This window comes from Camelina sativa, chromosome 6, assembly GCF_030686135.1.
Source record: "Camelina sativa cultivar CO46 ecotype springtype chromosome 6, ASM3068613v1".
NCBI classification, from domain to species: domain Eukaryota; kingdom Viridiplantae; phylum Streptophyta; class Magnoliopsida; order Brassicales; family Brassicaceae; genus Camelina; species Camelina sativa.
In genome coordinates, this window is record NC_141885.1 from 1557545 (window position 1) to 1579873 (window position 22329).

General features: G+C 38.9%; 5 protein-coding genes across 11 annotated transcripts; 3 read left to right on the plus strand and 2 right to left on the minus strand.

Annotated features, from left to right (window-relative positions):
* Positions 1-7225: 7225 nt before the first annotated feature.
* Positions 7226-8143, minus strand: LOC147942121 (uncharacterized). Its single transcript, XM_087455926.1, has one exon. It carries the CDS (start codon positions 7915-7917, stop codon positions 7351-7353), a length of 567 nt encoding a protein of 188 aa, XP_087312052.1. The 5' UTR covers positions 7918-8143; the 3' UTR covers positions 7226-7350.
* Positions 8144-10091: 1948 nt separating this feature from the next.
* LOC104790069 (ribonuclease 1-like) lies at positions 10092-11495 on the plus strand. The gene is made up of 4 exons (XM_010515767.3): positions 10092-10414; positions 10513-10668; positions 10838-11036; positions 11120-11495. Exons 1-4 carry the CDS (start codon positions 10301-10303, stop codon positions 11341-11343), a joined length of 693 nt encoding a protein of 230 aa, XP_010514069.1. The 5' UTR covers positions 10092-10300; the 3' UTR covers positions 11344-11495.
* Positions 11496-13078: 1583 nt separating this feature from the next.
* LOC104793846 (uncharacterized) lies at positions 13079-15967 on the plus strand. 3 transcript variants are annotated; one of them, XM_087455694.1, is made up of 6 exons: positions 13175-14129; positions 14500-14764; positions 14925-14997; positions 15098-15234; positions 15327-15415; positions 15527-15967. In XM_087455694.1, the coding sequence occupies exons 5-6, from the start codon at positions 15330-15332 to the stop codon at positions 15777-15779; spliced, it is 339 nt and encodes a 112-aa protein (XP_087311820.1). In that variant the 5' UTR covers positions 13175-14129; positions 14500-14764; positions 14925-14997; positions 15098-15234; positions 15327-15329; the 3' UTR covers positions 15780-15967. The 3 variants fall into 3 exon arrangements, with proteins under 3 accessions (XP_087311821.1, XP_087311820.1, XP_087311822.1); XM_087455696.1 differs by having other exon boundaries at positions 14938-14997; XM_087455695.1 differs by having other exon boundaries at positions 13079-14129; positions 14500-14997.
* A 1707-nt stretch (positions 15968-17674) lies between these two features.
* On the minus strand, positions 17675-19258 carry LOC104790071 (transcription termination factor MTEF1, chloroplastic). The gene has a single exon (XM_010515768.3). The coding sequence runs from the start codon at positions 19006-19008 to the stop codon at positions 18154-18156; it is 855 nt and encodes a 284-aa protein (XP_010514070.2). The 5' UTR covers positions 19009-19258; the 3' UTR covers positions 17675-18153.
* Positions 19171-22188, plus strand: LOC104790072 (agamous-like MADS-box protein AGL30). 5 transcript variants are annotated; one of them, XM_087452881.1, is made up of 12 exons: positions 19171-19429; positions 19727-19912; positions 19992-20051; positions 20140-20158; positions 20250-20314; positions 20431-20446; positions 20533-20594; positions 20679-20775; positions 20851-20925; positions 20998-21110; positions 21199-21607; positions 21705-22188. In XM_087452881.1, the coding sequence occupies exons 2-12, from the start codon at positions 19728-19730 to the stop codon at positions 21720-21722; spliced, it is 1119 nt and encodes a 372-aa protein (XP_087309007.1). In that variant the 5' UTR covers positions 19171-19429; position 19727; the 3' UTR covers positions 21723-22188. The 5 variants fall into 5 exon arrangements, with proteins under 5 accessions (XP_087309007.1, XP_087309008.1, XP_087309010.1 ...); XM_087452882.1 differs by having other exon boundaries at positions 19205-19429; positions 19995-20051; XM_087452884.1 differs by having other exon boundaries at positions 19210-19429; positions 19887-19912.
* The last annotated feature ends 141 nt before the right edge of the window (positions 22189-22329 follow it).

The window sequence follows — 22329 nt, forward strand, 5'->3', positions numbered from 1 at the left end:
ACTGTCATCTGCAAACAGTAAATGGGAGATCTGTGGGCTTGCATTCGAGATATGAAGTCCCTGAATTTTCCCCTCCTTTTCGGCGGTTTTAATCTGAGCGATTAGCGCCTCGGTACAAAGTATGAATAAATATGGGGAAATTGGGTCTCCTTGACGAATCCCCCACGTAGGCCTAATTCGTCCCTTGGGATCCTCATTGATCAGAATGCGATAGGAGACTGAAGTAATGCATTGCATTATCCACTCTACCCATTTTTGATCAAATCCCATTTTTTCCATCAAAGCTCTTAGGAAATTCCATTCCACCCTATAATACGCTTTACTCATGTCCGTCTTAATTGCCATAAATTTTTTCTGGTTGGCCTGGCTGGAGCGGAGGGCATGGAAGTTTTCTTGAGCGATGAGAATATTATTTGTGATTAATCTTCCTGCCACAAAAGCATATTGGGTCTCAGATATAAGTTCTGGCAAAAATCTCTTCAGTCGTAAGCTCAAGATTTTTTAGATCACCTTATAACTTACGTTACAAAGACTTATAGGGCGAAATTTGGACATTTCGTGAGGTCGTTCTCCTTTCGGGATTAAACAAATATTTGTTTCATTTAGCTTGCCATCAAAAATCCCAGAGCTAAAGAAATTCTTCACCATTTTAGTGAGGTTGCTTTTGATTGTATCCCAAAATTTTTGGAAAAACAAAGCAGTCATCCCATCTGGACCTGGAGCCTTCCCAGGTTCAAGGAGAAAAACGCTCTTTTGACCTCCTCTTCTGAGATTTCTCTTGTTAAATACTCGTTCATGGCAGGTGTGACCAAAGTAGGTACATCCTTGATGGCCAATGTAGGGTCGCTCGCATTCGAGGATGAAAAAAGCTTGTCAAAATACTCCACTGCAACTTTTTCTATTCCTTCTTTCGTATCAACCCAGACCTCGAGTTGATTAAGTATGCCAGTGATCTTGTTCCGTGCCCTTCTTTGCTTAGTGGAAGCATGAAAGTTTTTTGTATTTTGGTCTCCTTCTGCAAGCCAAAGCTCTCTGCTTTTTTGGTACCAATATGCTTCCTCTTCCCTATAAGTCTCACAAACCTGCCATTTTAGGTTGAGGAGAGTTTCCGATGATGCTTGATCATCTCCGTAAGACTCATCTATCTTATCTTGGAGTTCCGTAATCCTTTTTTCTGAGTTTGTTTGATTACTTTTCTTCCAAATGGAGATAGCTCGCTTACAGTTTTGGATTTTCTTTAGGATGGATAGTTCAATAGAATTATCATCCCCTCCCCATCCATCTACCACCGCCTCTTTGAGGCCTGGCTTTTCGATCCATCACTTGACAAACGTAAACCTTCTCACGAACTTTTTTGGCCGTGAGAGAATAGATGCGAGGAGTGGACAGTGGTCCAAACCCCACATCTTCAAATACTCCACATTAGTGTGGGAGAAAATATTGTGCCATTCTTCATTTACCATGGCTCTATCCAATCAGCAACGAATCTTACCATTTGACCGTTGACCAATCCATGAATATTGATTTCCTTGATAGGGGAAATCAATTAGACCATATGAATCAATCATAGCACGAAAAGGTAGAAATGAGGAGAGGATTCATGTGGTTTACTTTCCTAGATAACGCGTGAGAGAGAGAGAGAGAAAGAGAGAGAGAGAGAGAGAGAGAGAGAGAAAGTCGCCGTTGTAGTCGCTCCGCCTCTCCGGTTGCCCTTCCGGCGCCGGAGAGGGCTCCGTCCTTTTAGTTTTCTTCTTCTTAGTAGTTTCCTTTCAGTCTCGCTCCTTGTTTTATCGTCGTCGTCGGTTGGGTGACTCTCGAAGGTGGTTGTTCCGGCGATTCCTTGGCGCGTGAAGCGGAGATCCGTTGGGTGGAGATTGCTGGTGAAGGCTCAGGTGCAGATGTTGGAGGACAGCGTCGAATCTTGGCCAGATCTGGTGGATCTGGGGAGGCGGACTTCGTTTGCTGTTTTGTCACCTGCGGCTTGTGGGTATCGGAGAGCAGTGAGGGCTGAAGCTTTCTTCGACGAGCTTCAGTGGTCGGATTTGGTTTCTTCTTCAAATCTTACCTCTCATTCCAGCCACGGCGGGTCTTGCAGCAAGGGGTGATGTTGTTTGTTTTGTTTTCAGTCCGACCAAAGTTTGTGTATGTCTCGTAACTTGATGGAAGGGATGATGCTACTTCGAACTTGCACTGCGAGGTGATGATATGTTAATCTATGCTCCAATCTCTAATCCTTAGATGATTAGCATTCTGGTTATTGTATAGTTAGTTCGGAGAACCATCTATTTCGCCGGTTATTGTAGCTTCATAACTCTTGGACGGATCAGTCGGATGTATTGTCCGTTTTAGGTTTATGACCGGAATAGTGAAAGCCGGAGAGACCAAGTTTTTCTGATGATGCGCCTCTGGGTGTTGAAACTATTGAGACAAGTTCTACATGTCGATCATGAGGATCTCATAGCTATGATTTAATCTGTTTTCAGTATTCGTTTAGGTCTTCTCTGTGTTAGTATTTGTTTTCGTGTCATTGGGTCATTTTAGGTGGTCTAAGAGATGATTTCACTCCGATTTATGGTGTGTTATCTATCTCTTTGTGGTTAAAAAATGCAATAGTTATCGATTAGGTAGTGTTGGTTCCGCCTAGTGTTCCAGGGTTGTACTTGATCAACCATTGCATTTGCTTTTGGTCCAATTCTATAGAGGCGAATGTAAAGTGACTTGGATTTGGTTGTAATATCTTGGTTAATGAATAGTTGATGTTGAGCGAAAAAAAAAAAAAAAGACTGATACTTGGAATACCACAAGTTTCTTACTTGAAAGGATGTACAGGTCTAAACTCTAGAACTTCTTAGGACATCTCCAACCCATTTTTTCATTTTTTACTTTATTTTGGAGTCACTCCATTTTGGAGATGGTTTTACTTCAACCTATTTCTCCATATTTTTTTTTTTTGATAACTGTTAATTATATTACCAAAATGGAACTTGAGGTTTACAAGAGTTTAAAGCAGCAGTTACAGCCCAAAAAAAAAATAAAAAGCTGTAGACGACATTTGTGACAGATCCGAGAGGGAAGAAGCTAAAAAACAGAGAAACTGAACTGAATAGTTGAGTATGCAGGGTTGAAAAAGCAGGGAGCTCAGCCAGTGATGTGGGCGAGCCAAGGAGCCAAAAGACCTCTTCCTTGTTTACTATATTGGTGAGCAAGGAGGATGTCTCTGATAGTTCTGTCAAGTACCCGGAAGATAGCATCAGGAGAGGATATAGGTCCTTCGTGTAGACGAGAGTTGCGCTCTTTCCAAATAGCGTATATGGTAGCCTGAATGACAATCTTCTTCAATGTGGAGGGGAGGTTTCTGGTGGTGCCGAGGAGCCAATGAACCAGAGTCTGCCAAGAAGAGAAAATGAGAGGTGGAAGACCCAGTCTAGGGAGCACGTGACCCCAAAGCTGTGCGGCGTAGCTGTAGTGTAGAAAAAGATGGTCCCTTGTCTCTTCACTATCCGAACAAAGGACGCAAGTAGAATCAGCAGTAATCCCCTAGGGAACGAGTCGACATTTCACAGGCAGTCGATTGAGATTTGCAACCCAGAAGTGAAACGAGTGTTTAGGGATGCCACGCTTGAACCAGCTTTTGGGAGAGGATGCGGGTCTCAAAGCTTCCCAGGTGAGTTTAGTGCTAAAAAAGGTTTTCCTAGCGCCCTCATGACCCCAAGAGAAAACATCCGGTCCTTGATTATCAGTAGGGGGATCCAATAAAAGCAGAGTGTTCCGGACTGTGAGCAAAAGAGGATTACGAGTCCTGCTTGATGGAAGTTTCCAACCATGCGGACCAGCTCCTTGCGCTACTTTAGCCTCCCGAGGAATACCCATTAATCTTGGTCCATCAGGACCCAGGTAGTCAATGAGAGGACCCAAACCGCACCAATTATCATACCAATAACTCGTAGTTTTACCATCGCCAATGGAACTTCCCAAAAGAGATTTGACCAACGGTTTCCGAGCATGGAGATAACGCCACATCCAGGAGGAACCTTGGGGGACATCATCTATCCAATAACCAGCGTTCTTGAGCATGTGTTTCTTCATCCAAGCAACCCAAAGAGATCCACTATTCGTGATTAGCATCCAAACTAGCTTCATAGTCAAGACTTTATTCCAGATAACAAAGTTGCGAAGGCCCAGTCCACCTTCTTTCTTTGGTAGACATATGTCTTTCCAGGAAACTTTGACAACAGGGCGTCTGGTGATGTTTCCAGACCACAGGAACGCGTTACACATTGTCTCTATAGCTCGCAGGCAGCCTTTTGGTAAGGCAAAGGCTGGGGACCAGAAATTTACCGTGCTGTAGATAACCGCAGAGATTAATTGGAGTCTGCCAGCAAAAGAGAGGGGTTTTGTAGACCAAGCAGAGAACCACTCTTTGATCTTGTCCAGCAGCGGAGAATAATCCTCTTTCTTAAGCTTAAGATGAAGTAAAGGCAAGCCAAGGTATCGCACAGGTAGGGAACCAATCTGGTAACCAAGTTGATCAAGGCCATCTGTCGGAGAGCCTACCACGAACAGTGTGGATTTATCTCTATTCATGTGCAACCCAGATAGATTTTTGAAGGTGTCAAGCAAGGAGGCAATCTCCTGAAGAGAACTGAGCCCTCCATCATAGAAGATCATGAGATCATCCTCGAAGACAAGGTGGGAAATAAGAGGGTTCTTGCCAAGAGGATGATAGCCTATATGACCTGTTGCGAACCTGGAATTGAGCATGTTGGTCAGAACTTCCATAGCAATCACGAAGAGAGAAGGGGAGAGCGGGTCCCCCTGTCTTAGACCTCTGGCTCCTCTAAAATATCCACAAAGTTCCCCATTAACCTTAACAGAGAAGGAAGTGGTAGTCAGACATTGCTTAATCCATGCGATGAACTTGGGCGGGAATTGGGCAATCTCTAGCACCCTTAAGATGAAATCCCACTTGACACTATCGAAAGCTTTCCGAAGGTCAACTTTCAAAAGAGCTCTAGGAGATATGTTGGTTCGACCAAAGCCTTGGACCATCTCTGTAGCCAGGAGCACGTTTTCAACTAGCAACCTACCCTTGACAAAGGCAGACTGGCAGTTGGAGATCATGAGAGGCAACAGATTCTCCATTCGGCGAGCAATTATTTTGGAGATGGTCTTGTAGATCACGTTACAGCAAGAGATTGGTCTAAACTTGGTGATATGCTCAGCTCCTATCTCTTTTGGAATTAGACTCAAAGCGGTAGCATTTGTTTGCTTTAGGAGATTTCCTGTGCTAAAAAACTCCTTGACAGCCGCAATGATATCATGACCAATTATATCCCAAGAAGTTCTATAAAACTCTCCCGTGTAACCATCAGGGCCCGGAGTCTTGTTTGTTGGCATAGAGAAAACTTCCTTTTTGATTTCATCATCCGTGACATCAACAATAAGAGAATCAGAGAGGGATTGGCTTAACCTGAAAGGGATAAAATCCCGGAGTTGCTCAATCTTAGTAGAGGTGAGAGTAGAAAAGTCTCCCCCAAGAAGGTCTTCATAAAAGGACACACAATGTTGCTTAACATCTGCCGAGTTGCTCAGCCGTTGCCCTTGAGCGTCTACCAAGTAGTGGATCTGGTTCATGGCTCGCCTGGTTGCTACAATTCTATGAAAATAAGCTGTATTGAGATCCCCACATTCAAACCACTTGATCCTCGCTCTCTCATATAGGAACTTTTCCTCGGCCTTAGCGAGGAATAGCCAATCCTGGTGAGCCTTTTTCTCATCTACCGCTGCTGAACGAGTAGGGTTGGTCAGGAGGATAGACTGGCAGTGTAGTAGTCGTTCCTGAGCCTCCTTGGTTCGTTTCTCCAAATCCGAAAAATGCTCTCTATTGAGGTCTCGGATGACGTTTTTCAGAGCTTTCAGTTTCTTTGCCAAACAAAATTGAGCAGTGCCTTGATATTGAGTGGAGTGCCAAAACATTAGGAGTCTAGGTAAAAACTCCTCGTGCTGAAGAAGATAGTGGGAGATCATAAAGTGACTTCGACCTCTTTGCGCTTTGTCAAGATCAATTATGGCAGGTGAATGATCTGAAAAGTCGGGGTCATTAAACTGAGCAAAGGACAATGGAAACTTGACCATCCATTCATCATTAATGAGGATTCTATCCAATTTTTTGGCAATAGGATTCTGCTCCTGCTTATTCCATCATGTGAACTTATTCCCTCGGATGGAGAGATCTTGAAGATTAGCGTAGAGAAGACAGTCTCTGAACTCCTCCATCCCTTTCCTGATTCGAGTGCCTCCCGAGGAATGCTCTGAGGGATTTAGGGTTTGGTTAAAATCTCCTATCACTGTCCAAGGCCGAAAGTTGATAGAGGGATCCCTGGAAAGTGAACATATCTCCTCCTACAGTTGTTGTCTCCCATATCGACAGTTAACCGCATACACAAAGGATACAATGATCTCGCTGTCCTCATTAGGCAACAAAACGATGCAGGTGATCATCTGCTTTGATTTGGAGTGAATGAGGAGTCTCACTGACTGGTCCCAGATAACCCAGATTCTACCCAGCTCTGCAAACTCATAATTAGCCTCAAAATTCCAACCAGTAAAGGTGGACTGCAAGCACTTGTGAGATTTGTGTTGCCTAACTCGCGTCTCCACAAGACTGCCAAAAACCGGCTTATACTGCCGTAGCCATTTCCGGAAACCTCTCCTCTTTACACTATGATTAAAACCTCTTACGTTCCAACAAAAAATGTTTATCTTTGACATTAACGGGATGATTTGGGGGGAGAGCTCTTCCCTGTGGAAGCACGCTCGAAACGTCTTTCCTTCTTAGACAAAACACGGATAAAGTTTGCATTATCAGCCGGATTATCGTCTTCTTCAGATGGGGAATCCGAAGAAGATGATTCCTCTACAGGATCAGATTCCGAAGAGGATGGAGCCGAGGATGAGGAACACCTGGAAGGTAAGGGCTTCTTGGAATGTTTGGAGGACTTCGGGGGTTTGGGGGGATTGCCCAAGTTAATAGCCATTTCAAACGAACCTGATTTGGGGTAAGGAGAGGGAAGCCGATTGGAGGGAGCATCCACAGCAACCGAAATTTTCCTTTCTCTGTCTTTACGTCTCCTACTCGGGTTTTTCCTGTTGAGCCCTTCAGTGGTGGTCCTCGTCATTCGCGGGCAGTCTTCACCCTTGTGAGCCGTTGAGTTACAGCGGGTACAGAGAATAGGGGTCGTAGGACATCGTTTGATGGTGTGACCTATTCCCTGCCAGAAATCACAGGTCGGGGGAAGCCAAGGGCTTGATACTTCAATTCTGGAAATCTCCCCTGATTCAAACTGAACATTAACAGCTTCTGGCAAAGGTTTGGTAATATCCACTATCGTGAATACTTTGGCCACCTCTAAGTCCGTTAGATTGAGAGTAGCAGGGTGACAAAAAACCGGATGACCAATCATCCCTTGCCACATGTTCAAGAGCTTCTTCTGAAAAGAACTGAGGAGGGACACCTCTGAACTCCAGCCAGACAGGGGCTTCAGTGAGTTCAGGCATAACTGGAGAGAGGCCAGGTTCCCAATCCGCAACAAACATCGATTGACCTTCAATATGCCACACCCTTTGAGCTAATACTCTACGCCGGGTTTCATCGCAAGGGATCCGGATAAGAACCGATTTCGGTCCTTGCTTAGAAATGGTGATATCCCTCTTGCGGCGGCTCCAGATACCGTTGAGAATAGCAAAAAGAGCTCCTTTGGAAGGAAGGTTACTATGGAACTGACCTATGATGAAGTCTTTCCATCTGTTTTGATTCTTTTTTATCACAGCATTAGGGATTTTAACACATAGTTCACCAGATTCGAGAGAATAGGGGGTACCCTTCTTTTCCATCTTACCGGAAGAACCTAGAAGCATTTGCTTCCAATTCGGGAGGGTTGGATTCAGGGGAGCAGCCACTGGGTCTGTGATAGGGTCTGGGATCTGAGTTCGTGAACCACTCGAGGTTGTTGGACTGACCACATGGCTAGACGATTTTGCCTGACTGGAACCTTCCACGGAGAGGTCCTTTAAGGCGGTGGAACCAGGAGGCGCATTCGTTTTTGTCGGAGGCGGAACAGGGGGGAGTCGAAATCTGCGGTTGGGGAGCTACCGAGCTCTCAGCTCGACGAAGGGGAGGAGCTGATGAACCAGAGGACGAGGACTTGCGGGGGGATTTCTTTTTCTTAGTCATTTAGGGTTCCGGGGGTTGCCGCCGCCGAGATCGGCAACGGTGGGGAGAAGGGAAAAGGGGGTTTTTTTTTTGGTTAATCTTTTAGTAGTAGTTAGGAAGATCTTCTTTTTTTATTTCTCCATATTTAACTCCAAAAGAGAATATTCTTAGAATATTCTTCTTATATCTTATTATTAATTTATATAATGATCCTTTATTTATTAAAATTACAAATTTGACCCAATTATTTTATTTTTAGCAAAAAATAAAAATTTTAGCATGTTATTTATATTTAAAATTTATTATTGAACAATATTACATTACACAACATTTATTAATTATTAGTATTTATTGTATTAAGTTGTTTTAATCTTTAGTTTAAGTCATATTATGTGTATTAAATTTTATTGGTAGTAATGTTATTTTGTACTTTTGTTTGTATTGTCTATTTTCTATGTTATATATGTTAATTGTTGAATTTAAAATTATTATTTATAAGTTTAAGTAGAAAATAATAATATTTAACTGTATTTAGATATAAAATATAAATCTATATAAATTTAAAGGACTGATTTGCAAATAAAAAAGCTCAACTCTAAAATAGAGAAATAAATTAAAAGTCTCCAAATATAGAGACAAATATAGAGATCTCCATTGTGGAGATAGAAATGAAGTGGGGTTGGAGAAAGTTTTTCTTCAAAATGGAGTTTGGAGGTAGAAATGGAGATGGATTGGAGTTGGTCTTAGTTTAAAAAAAAAAAAAAAGAACATATGTTTAAACTCAATTTTTGTTTTATCAACATTCAACAATCAACACTCTTTGATGTGAACGTGATAATGTAATCTTTTTTTTTTTTACATGTTTTATGATTTTCTCTATTGCCGAATGCAATTTATTTATTTTTAGATAAAATCTTAATGAAAACTACTAATGATTATTAGATAAGTTAAGTTAAGGGCATCTCCAACCCATTTCTTCATTTTTGACTCTATTTTGGAGTAATTTCATTTTGGAGATGGTTTTACTCCAACCTATTTCTCCATATTTTGACTCCAAAAGAGAATATTCTAAGAATATTATTCTTATATTTTATTATTAATTTATATAATGATCCTTTATTTATTAAAATTACAAATTTGACCTAATTATTTTATTTTTAGCAGAAAAGAAAAATTTTAGCATGTTATTTATATTTAAAATTTATTATTGAATAACATTACATTATACAACATTCATCAATTATTAGTATTTGTTGTATTAAGTTGTTTTTAATCTTCAGTTTAAGTCATATTATGTGTTTTAAATTTTATTGGTAGTAATGTTATTTTGTACTTTTGTTTGTATTTTCTATTTTCTATGTTATATATGTTAATTGTCGAATTTTAAAATTATTATTTATAAGTTTAAGTAGAAAATAATAATATTTAACTGTATTTAGATATAAAATATAAATCTATATAAATTTAAGGGACTGATTTGTAAATAAAAAAGCTCAACTCCAAAATAGAGAAATGAATTAAAAATTTCCAAATATAGAGACAAATATAGAGATCTCCATTTTGGAGATGAAAATGAAGTGGGGTTGGAAAAGGTTTTTTCTGCAAAATAAAGTTTGGAGGTAGAAATGGAGATGGGTTGGAGTTGGTCTGTCACCAAAAAAAAGTTATAAATGTAAAAAATTGGGCTTCCTCAAAAGCATAAATATAACAATTATTTGGGCCGTTACGAGCATTCAAAATGACCCTTCTAACCAACAGGTGTGAACGTTACAACTTCAAAATTAAAAAACTACAACTATGTCCACACGTAATCTCATAACTTGATTCAGATTCCGATATAGAAAAATAACAAAATTAAAAACATATCTCGTAAATATACATACACTTCACATAAAAAAGGTATATACCATAAAACTCCCAGATTCTTTTGATGTATCTGTCTATTTCATTATTACATAAACAAGGAAACTGATATCTCTCTGTTCACATTCCTCTGATACTATTTCCCTTTGTATATATATATTCCCATTAGACAATCTCAATCCTAAAACTTTCAAAACACAATCATCTCTTACAAAAGAATCAAAGATGAAGATTCTTCTAGCATCATTGTGTTTGATCAGTCTTCTCGTAATCTTGCCTTCTGTCTTCGCTGCTTCGTCTTCCTCCGAGGATTTCGATTTCTTCTACTTCGTCCAACAAGTAACAAAACCATTACTTATAACCATCATCATCTAAGAATGTTTGTATTGATTTTCTAAACATGTGTTCTGATATTGTTTTGTGTTTGATTTTAAAAGTGGCCAGGATCATACTGTGACACACAGAAGACGTGTTGTTATCCAACTTCAGGCAAACCAGCTGCTGATTTTGGTATTCATGGTCTCTGGCCTAACTACAAAGATGGCACTTATCCATCTAACTGCGATGACACTAAACCATTCGATAAATCCACGGTAATAAGATTAACCGGTTTGATTCGGGTTGCTTGCAATTTGCAATATGATTGTGTTATTATTGTGTTAGTTCGATCACGGGAAAATGTACCCTCTTCTTGGTTTAAAGATTCACAACTAATGGAAAATTTTGAAACATAACCGGTTGGTTTGATTTGGTTTGGTACAGATATCAGATCTTATCACCTCAATGACGAAGAGCTGGCCAACACTGGCTTGCCCGAGCGGTTCAGGTGACGCGTTTTGGGAACACGAATGGGAGAAGCATGGAACTTGCTCCGAATCGGTTATCGATCAACATGAGTATTTCCAAACCGCTCTTGACCTTAAACAGAAAACCGATCTCCTTGGAGCTCTAACCAAAGCCGGTACGTTTTAATTTCAATTCTCCATTTTATTTTTCCCGGCTTTGGTCTCATCGGTCTAATTATTGGTTTTATGTGTGTAATAGGGATTAATCCGGATGGTAAATCGTATTCTTTGGAGAGCATACGAGATTCGATTAAAGAGTCGATTGGTTTCACTCCTTGGATTGAGTGTAACAGAGATGAATCAGGCAACAGCCAATTGTACCAAGTCTATCTTTGTGTTGACCGGTCTGGTTCCGGTTTAATCGAATGTCCGGTTTTCCCTCATGGCAAATGTGGAACCGAGATCGAATTCCCTTCTTTTTAATTTTCCAATTTCTAATTCTCACATTCTCTTGAACCGGAATCGATCTTTTGTTCATGGAGATTGGTTTAGTTTGGTCAAAGAGAAGATAATGGTGTAATAAAAATTTATGGGATGCTATTGGCTGATGATGATATTAGTTCAATTTCGAAGTATATTATTTTTCCTTTCTCATTTACATTATGCTTTTTAATATATTTCTAGTAATTAATAATTTTTATACTAGAGATAACAATTGAGAAATTTACGGAATATATATATTTCCCAAAATCGGCAACAGATTTGATTATATAAAAGTAATAAATCTTCATAATAAAATTAAGAATTAATAGTACTTTTTTTTTTCGGGTAATACTTAAAAGTCGAAATCTTCTGACTCAAGCAACCATAGAGATCAATTAATCAACAGGAGACGGCAACAGTTTCTTTGAGTTGCACATGTCGTCGGATTTGTACGATGAGCGTTTTCTTCGTTATACCTCCGCTACGAATAGAACCAGACCTCGACGTATAAGTTATAACGTTGTTCGTGCCACCACCATTAACATCGAACATGCCTACAATGACCGGTGACGACGACCGTTCTTCTGAAATTGGTTTTCACTCCGCTACGAATAGAACAAGTTTTTCAACAACTATAACGCAAGTGCCCAGATCACATAGTAACGTACGTTGCGTACCATCGTCGATATTGAACATGCGGATATCGAGTTTGACACTTTGACTACACGAACGACGTCAAAATTATATTTTGAGTTTTGACTTTTTGTGTTTGGAGTCGGCTCACAGTATACAAAATCCAATTTTTTGTTTTGAGGAAAGTTTGAAGTTACGGAGAGAACCACAGATTTGTCTGCTGAAGAAGAAACACAAACTAATGTATTCGAATCACAAGGCTAACACGAATGGGAGAAGCAACATGAGCACCTTAAACAGAAAACCGATCTCCTTGAAGCTCTACCAAAGCTGGTACGTACGTTTTAATTTTTTCTCAATGTGTTTCCCGGTTTAGATATCATCGGTTTAAATGTATATGTATAGGGATTAATCCGGATTGTAAATCGTATTTACTGGAGAGCATAATGGGAGTGGGTTGGTTTTCACTCCTTGGGTTGCGTCTTGCGTGTAACAGAGATGAGTCTGGCAATAGCCACTTGTACCAAGTCTATCTCTGTGTTGACCGGTCTGGTTCCTGTTTAATCGAATGTCCGGGGTTCCCTCATGGAAAATGTGGAGCCAATATTTTTTTTTTGAAAATGTGGAGCCAATATTGAATTCCCCACCTTTTAGTTTCCAATTTCACAATCTCTTGAACCGGACATTGGTTTGGTCAAAGAGAAGATATGGTGTGTAAAAATTTATGGCAACTGATGATGATTTAATTCAATTTCAACTATCTTTTATGTTTTCACTAAAAAAAAATATTGAAAATTTTACCAAAATTTTTAGCATTTAATATTGTAAAACAGATTGATATGACAAGTTAATGGAAATTAGAACATAAACAAAACTTATAACTCAAAGGTCGAATCTAAAACAAACCATAGAAATGACAAATGAGTTTAAAATAAGGCAATTGTATTGTGTATAAATATTTTTTTTAATTCTAATACTAAAGTTAATACACAATACAATTTCCATATCCTTTATATAATGTTCATACTTCTTATGTTGAATAAAAGAATTGTTTACTTGATCGTGAAATGGCTAAAGAAATGTTGTAAAGAGAAAAAAAAAAGAAACGGGCTAAACGATTTCCATTTTTTTCTATTTTTGTTAGAGTGACAAATTGTTGTTATAGCCTATAGGGCAGTTAAAAAAAAAAAAAAAAAATGAAAATTACAAGAAGAAGGTGCAAATCTTGTAAAAGAAAAAGAAAAGAAAAAGATTAATACTGGGAAAACGTTAATTCGACGCGTGTCGGTTATGGATGCTGCCGTGGCGATATGCTTGAGGCTGACGAACCGTCGGTTTTTTTCCTTTGCCTTTCATATCAATAGGTAATTGCTCCACCGGCGAAGCAGAAACAGGTAAAGGCGGAGGCGGCGGGGTTTGAAGAGGGATCTGGTTGAGAATTTCGCAATTAATCTGAAGATTCCGAACACCAATCAGCACAAACGTGGCGAGAGAAAGATAGATTTTTTCCTCGTATGTCTCACACATCGGAAACAAGAGTGCGTAAGCCGCCGCTAATAGCCCGTCAGATACGCCGTAATCAATTTTCCGGCGAAAAATTAGAAGAAGGACCAACACATGTAGATATGCGGATATACAGATCCATGGGATGTACACGTTGCTCACCTCTTCCAGAGGCTTATCACAGGCGAAGAAGAAAACCAAAGAGGCGACGTGATTGACGGAAAGTAAGAAGCGACGGAGGTTTGGGTACTGGATCGGCGCCGGAGGATTTGGCGTTTTGCTTCTTCCATAGCGGATATACAGAACGATGAGCAGCAGGTAAACTAAAGCACAACCATAGATCACGTACATTGTATCATCGCCCTCAGAAGTGACTTTGCTACACGAGAAAAGGTAGACTCCTGTGACTACAGTTGCGATGGCAAGAAATTGAAGAGAATCACCTCCGAGCTGGTTGACGAATCTTCCATAACCAGCACACCACCCATCGAGAGCTGAGCCGATCTTTGCGAGTAGAGACATGGAGGAGGAAGAAGATGAAGAACTGCAAAGAAGATTAGAGATTGTAACCCTCGAAGAGTAGAAACATGGAAGAAGAAGAAGAAGATGATCAAGAGCTGATGAGTTCGTTTGTAACAGTCGAAGTGTTGGTTAGTCCCCTATTTATAATGATGTTTCCTACTTCGTTAGGAGTTTTCTTATACGCACGTGTGGTTTCTTCAACTGTTTTCTTGAGCAGAGACAATTTTCTCATTACGAGCATGAGAGATACTTAAGTGTAAAATCTTCTTGAGTTCAAGATACTTAAGTTTAAAACTTCTTGAGTTGAGAGATATCTTCTGTTTTCTTTTTTTTTACTTTTGTATCCTCATATTCCCAATCATATGTCACTGTTAGTTGCAGTGTCAAACTATGTTATTTCTAGAATAACAATGTGATTAGGTTTTAAACTTCTCACCGGATTAGGTTTTGATTAAGTAGAGAAGAAAGAGTATTATTAACCATTGTGATTTGTTTTAGGTTGATAGTCCAAGAATACGACTGAACTTAATCACACCGCCAAGAAAGCTTATATCTCCTCTGATGGTGACTTGCTAGTGATTCGCCGTTCGGAATGTCGTATTTGTTCGGATGAGTCCCTGTGCTTGCAGTGGCAAGATGGGAACAAAGTCACTGTTCAGAATCTTAAAACCGGTGAGCAAGATGGAAACAAACTTTGTTACTGAGCAAGATTGGGAATATAGTCACTGTTGAGAGCGCTTGTGCTTGCAGTGGCAGCCTAAAGGTTCGTAGTTCTAGTTCTGAAACCATATGGTCTAAGTTGATGTTTTTGATGATGTGCTGGTAAATTTCTTAAATGTTTTACTGAGATTGAGCAATGGCTTTGTTCTAGAATAATTTACTGTTGACGAATTTTTGTTATGTGTTAACCAATACGCTCATAGGAAATGTATTCAGTGTTTGGTGCATTGAGCATAACAGACGAAGCTGATGGAAACCACTATATATTGACATCGGGTACGGTTACTTTCATGTGTTTCTGCATCTATCTTCTCTGAATTTATTTGAGGTTAATTATATTATATTTGTTTCTGACTAATGCATATGTGCGTTGCAGACTTGCAGTGGAGGATGGACAATCCCAGGTTTGGATTTGCATGATCCTCGCCTCCTTGGTATTTTGAGACTGAATATGTGGAATATACGGATTCAAATGCCAGCGGAGCTGCGTTTTTTCGTTCAGCTGCTCTAATAGTAAGCTGTTAAGCTTTCTTGACAGGTTTCTAACAAGTGGTACAACACCTCGCTTATGATAACCCCAAACACACACACTTTTTCTTTTGCAGTTGATGGCTCTTCTTCTCTTACGACATGCACTGACCATAACAGATGATGCTGATGGAGAAGAAGATGACCCATCTTCTATACTATATCTGTAAGCGGATTGAAGCTTCTTCTTTTCTGTTTTGGACTCAGAGCATTTCATGCTTAACAGTGTTGTAAGCTGTAACAACAAAACCACAAAATCATCTGATTCTTATTGTAGCTTGTCTTGCTCCGAGCTGCTGGATTTCTTCTTCCATGCTATATCATGGCTTGGGCCATCAGTATTCTACAACGGCAACCTAATGCAAACCCTGGCTACACAGGAAGCTGCAGCTCTGGCTACACAGTTTGCGTTGGTGCTTCAGTCAGGGCAGCCTAGAACAGTTCACTTCACAGTATCACCAGGACCACCATCATCCTCCATCGCTCATGCAACTACATCTACACAACAACAGGATGACGATCCTGTCTGATGTACTACTCTGATCTAATATCGTAAGTATGGAACCATTTACAAGGTACGATGTGAATGAAAATGAAGAGTTTGATTGCCTGTAAATTTAGAATGCTGTATGAGTAAAGGATTGAAATCATTTGAGTTCTTGAATAATTGACTGTAATCTAGGTTCTTAATGATTACACATGACGTGCTCTACCAAAACATTTACCCATCATTATCTTTGGAACATAACTATTACAAGCTCATTTGAATCAACTTCTAAACAGCTATTCTCATAGACGTGCGTTACACATCTCTATTATCTAACAAAACATTTCTCCAACCTAATCTTCGTGCACTGCTTAATTCATTTTGTGGTGTGAATACCATAGGCATTGTCAAGTTCTAATTAATATATGGCCATGCTTTTTGGACGTTATGTACTTTTTAACAATGTCACATGTTTCAACAACGTTATGTAATACAAAACAAATCTTTTAAGAAAAAACCATTAAATAGAATTTAAAAAAAAAAAAAAAAAAACTAGTTTTATTAATTATGGATCAACTCATTAGTTGTCAATAACGACGACTAGGTTACATAAGCTAGAAAGCTGAAATTATAAGCGTAGATAATGTATTGTAAGAAAGAAAATAATAGGAAGCAACAGGGTAAGGGAAGGTTTTGAGAAGCAAAGCCGATGGCTATGTCACCACCAATATAGGCAAGAAAGAGAAGGAGAAGAGCATGTCCAATGTCCATAGTGCAATAGAGTTGATAGATTGAGGTTCCTCCGGCGAGCAACGAAAAGGTTGGAACAAAAACATTCTTCGTAGGGTAATTGTAGGGAAGGAGAACCATGAATGGTAATATGAGAAAAGAAACGACAGATCTGAGATTTTTCATAATCGGAGTTGTTGGGGTCTCATATTTGACGAAGAAGAAGCAATTGAGTAGCATCACGAGGAAAAAGATTGTGACACCAAGTCTGATTGGAGAGAAGACAACTTCATTATCTGGTTTCAACAAGCCAAAGCAAGAGAAAATTGTCAACGCGTACCAAATCCCACGAGTGAATACCCGAAAACCCATCAGTCTCTCATTCTCTAATGATTCCCACAGACTTGTCATGTAACACAATTTAGCGTTTTCCATTATTTAACTTTTTTGGTTGTTTTTCGATATTTATTCAGATGTGATCTGTGAGCTTCTTTATTTATAGCTAGGGGAATAGGTGAAATCAAAAATTTTAGGAGATAAAAAAGCCTTAAAGGATGCGTCAGTCAACACAAGGTTAGTTCTTGAAATCTAGTTGTTACGCCCAAATCCAGCGAGCAGGGATAGTCACATATCGAATAACTTAGATTTTGATAATATATTATTATAATCTGTTCCATAATTAAGAATCAGCATATTTTTTTCATCTTGGTAAATATTATAATCAGATAATTACTGTTCAGATACGATTTAGAAATATGCAAAACTTGAGGGTTTTGGATTCACTGCATACAATCCACTTTATTGAGTTTACCAAAAGTGAAAGCCAGTGAGAACACAAGAGGAGATGATGGCCTTTAAAAACTGAATGGGTAACAACTACATCAAGATGTGGCAGAGTTAAAACCAGTGCTAACACCAACTACTTCCTGAGCTTATATGTACAGAAATCTCATCGTTTTTTACACTTTACGGTCTTTACCGCACATGTTATCCTTAACTTAATTCCCACCCTACTCAAAAACTCAACGATAAGGTAAGGATCTATATTGTAAATGAATCAGTATTTGAGGATCGTATTCTCTTCTCGTTAACCCCAACTTTGAGTTATTGGTTTCCAAGCTATCTGGTTCAAAATTATGGCTTTAAGGTTAAAGTTTTCGGTTTGAGTCAACTCTAACAAATCCTAACAATTTAGGAGAGAATCTGAAGTTACAGAGAACACCACACATAACCTATTAGAATCAATGAATGCTTTAAGTCTTGTGAATTACAGAGTACAATGAAAGAAGCTAACAGAACCAATGAGAAAGATTCAAACCAATAGACATAATTTGAATGGATAAACGCAAAAGTTTACTGATTCACTGATCTAGGAAAATGTGATCATCTACTCAAACCAAGTACTTGGTAGCAAATCATCAATATTTGCAGTCAATTAGCCTCTTTCTGATGTAAACCTCAAAGCGTCTTTCTCCATCAACTAGGCTCTTAATTACACCTTACATAATCTGACAAAACCTAATCTTGAAACAAAAAAAAACTAAATACACGCTCATGTAACTGCCTCGGCATATCTCAAGTCCAAAACTTAATCTCAGTAAACAGAACAATGAACATTACCAAAAAGCTTAATCTACAGAAGGAAACAAAAAAAAAAAAAGCTGCCTTACATCGTTGTTGTTCTATCATCATCTTCTTTCAACAGACCTAAGACGAAGCTCTAAAAGCCAATTGTTAAACTGACCATCACTAACCTTCAACATCTCAGACGAAGGCATAAAAATCCCATGTTCCTTAAGCAACCTATGCCTTGGCTTTATCTTCCTCTCCAAGCTAAACGAAAAATACTGAGGGAAACGTTTAAGCTCCTTGACATCACCACGCATCTCCTCCATAAAAAACTCAACTTTAGGAACTAAATTGTTATCCACACTATAAGTCAACAACGCCGGAGATCTCACAACCATCTTCGCTACCTCTTCTCTTGTAAACCCTAACCCTTCTTCAAGGTACTCAATTTTAGGGATTAGGGTTCGTTCCACATTCGATACAAGCAACACAGTGTTCCGTGACGTAATCGTGTCTCGTCCGACGAATCCTAGGGTTTTGAGAAACGCTAATGCGGGACGAAGCTGGTGATCTACAGATGAAATTAGCAATCGAGGACAACGAGAGATCGATTTGGGTATGTCTTCCTCTGAAATCGAAATCTCATCGGTTAAGAAGCGAAGCACCGGTATAATCTCAGATTCGGGATCAGAAGTTAACAAATCTGGGAACATATCGAGAATCCGACCAACGGCGGGTCTTGAGAGTCCGGTTGAAGAGAGAAGATTCTCGACGGAGACGACGGAGGAGATTGAAGCAGAACGGAGAGATGGGTTCACTCGGAGAGCTTTGTGAGGATCTACGTTAAGGTCTTGAAGGTAAATAAGCTTCTCCCGGAATAAAATCCCTGTATCTGAAGTTTCACCTGCGAAACATCTAACCCTCACGGCGGAGAAACACGGCGGTGGCAAAAGACAGCACCTTGCTGCAATCATCGTCGTCTCGGGGAGAGAGAGAACAAAAAATCTTTTTTTTTTTCACTTCTCAAGTGTGGATAAACATAAAACATAACAATGGAGGAAGAAGGGTAAAATTGTAATTTCTATCTATAACGGTCAGATAATAATGATGAAACGACGTAGTCTTGTTTCTGCTTCGTCGTCTTCTTTCCAATGGGGGGGGGGATCCCTATTCTCAAGCGGCTTTATCATAAGACCGGTTTTTGCGCAGGGTCTCGTGTTAACCGCAATCGTCTTCTCTGTCTCTATCTCTACCTCTGGTTTTTGATTCTTCGTTTTTCTGAAAAGTTCTTTTTTCTTTTTTTTTTTTTTTTTTTTTTGTTTACAAGAGAAGAGGTCCCTTTTAAGATCTCGCTCATGGTTAGTATCAGCTTGGCGTTTGAATTTGCCTCTTTAGGTAAGTTTCCTTTTTTTCTTCTTCTTCTTAACCCAACAACAGATTACACGTTAAGGGTTTCTCTGTTTTCGTCTTAGAAAGATCGGATTTTTATTGAAACCCAAAAACAAAGTGATGGAATTGAAATCATGATCTGGTTTATATCATAAGGTTTCAGATTCTGGAAACGTTTATGTCAATGATTCAATTAAAGTTTTGATTTTTGTGGTGTTGGATTGATGTTTTGTGAGGAAGAAGAAGAGGGATTTTGATAATTTTGGTATTGGTTTTAATTAGTTGGGAAATTAATAACAACAGGATGGGAAGGGTAAAATTGAAGATAAAGAAGTTAGAAAACCCAAATGGACGCCAATCTACATTTGCTAAAAGGAAAAGTGGGATCTTGAAAAAGGCTAATGAGCTTTCGATTCTTTGTGACATTGATATTGTTCTTCTTATGTTCTCTCCTACTGGGAAGGCTGCGTTATGTTGCGGTACACGAAGGTATTTGTATTGTCCATCTCTAAGAGAGATTGTGTTGTGTTGTCTGATTGTTAATTGCTTTGTGGTTTTTTTTATTCAGTAGTATGGAAGAGGTGATTGCTAAGTTTTCTCAAGTAACACCGCAGGAAAGAACCAAAAGGTTTGGTGATTAATCTTCAGATTCTTATCGATGTGTTTTTGTTTGTTGTCTTGCTTTAACTCATTGGTTGCATTTCTTTTGATAACAGGAAGTTCGAGAGTCTTGAAGTAAGTTTTTATACACAATCAAATGACGTCTTGTTTCAAATGTATGTTTATGAGAATCCCTGATTCAAACGTTTCTCTTTCGAAAGCTCAGAACTTGAAGAAAACTTTTCAAAAGTTGGATCACGATGTAAATATACGCGAATTTATAGCCTCAAGGTATGTAAAGGAAACAGTTATTAACTAAATCTTTTGCAACAAACTTCATAATCTCTATATGAATATTAACTCTTTTTTGTCTCCTCTCTTGTTTGTTTTTGGTTCTGTGGTTTCAGTAATTCGACAATAGAGGTATTCACTTTAAGTCTCTCTTTCCATTTCTAATGTCTATCACATTTGCCAAAGCCTAAAACTTTTGAAAACCGCATTGTATTCAGGACTTGAGTGCTCAAGCAAGGATTCTGCAAGCTCGGATTTCTGAAATACATGGAAGATTAAGGTAAAGATCTTTCTGAAGATGATGATTCTTTGTTTTCTTGATGTTTTTGCTCGGTTATATACTTAGTTGTATCATGTTCTGCAGTTATTGGACAGAACCTGATAAGATTAATAACGTTGAACACTTGGGACAACTCGAAATTTCTATTAGGCAATCTATTGATCAATTGCGTGCACATAAGGTATCTTTTTGGTTAAAAAGTTTTCATTTCACTTCATCCGCAAAACTCAAAACTCAAAAACTATTTGGTTGATAGGAACATTTTGGGCAGCAGCAACAAGCAATGCAAATAGATAACGCAAACTTTGTTAAAGATTGGTCAACATGCTCGGTAATTTACTTCTTCTTTAGAGATCTCATTTGAAACACAATCAAACTGTAAACCCGGTTTTGTAACTTTCAGATGCAAGATGGGATTCAGATTCCTCTAGAACAACAGCTTCAGTCTATGTCATGGATTCTTAATAGCAACACCACCAACATTGTCACGGAGGAACACAATCCAATCCCGCAGAGGTTTGTGAAAACTCTCACTGAGAGTCATTTTCTTTTCTTCCAATTTGAATCCATATCTTAAAACCAAATCTCTGTCTATCCTCAAAAGGGAAGTAGAGTGCTCAGCGAGTTCTTCGTTCGGGAGCTATCCAGGCTACTTTGGAACAGGGAAGACTCCTGAAATTACAATTTCGGGTCAAGAAACAAGCTTTCTTGATGAACTAAACACCGGACAGCTGAAACCGCAACCAAGCTCACATCAGCAGTTCACTAATAATAATATCACACCATACAATCCCAATCTGCATAATGATATGAATCATCAACCAACGTTGCCTCCTCCTCCCCCTCAGGTTTATATTCCAATGAATCAGAGAGAGTATCATATGAATGGATTTTTTGAAGCACCACCACCTGGATCTTCTGCTTACAACAACACCAACCAAACCAGGTTTGGTTCTAGCAGCAGCTCCTTGCCTTACTCACTCTCAATGTTCGACGAATACTTGTTCTCCCAGGTAAACAAAACAAAACTTTTTCTGTTCATGTCTCTTACAGATGCATCAAAATCTAAACTTTTTAAAGTGATTTGACATTTGTTCTTCTTTCTTACAGATGCAGCAACCGAACTGAGAGAGATGTGATGAATGATGATGATACAAAAAACACATCATTGAAGAAACTCACCAATTTTTTTGTTTCAGAAAACAGCAAGAAAACAAGAAACTCCTGCAGATTTCTGAATCGGTTCCAAGAAGAAGAACCAGTGGTAATTCTGGTTAGATTTGCAACCAAACCACACACAATACGTTATTTCAATATCTTCAAAATAGATGTTCTGTGTTTTTAATTTATTCTTTTCTATACATAATTTCTCAATCGTTATGAGAGATTTTTGAGGTTTTCCATTTTTTTTCTCCGGCGATAAAAGTTAGTGTCTTCTGGTGAGGCTGTCAAAGTAACGCCATGACAGCCAAAAAGATGAGGAACTCTCTCTCCTTCCCTTCCTACAAAACTCTAGCTGTATCTATGCTTCTTTTTTCATTCATTTAATTGTAAAACAAACAAAACAGTGTTTATTAATGTTTTTGTCGTCAAAGGACTCTGGTTTATTTAAGTGGTTATACAAAGAGTTTACAAGAAGCTATGTTTATGAGGTAGGGAGACTACATTTTATGATTCTTCCAGGTCTTTACAAGTGGCAAGAAATGTATCACGATTTTGAATCACCAAGAGCATC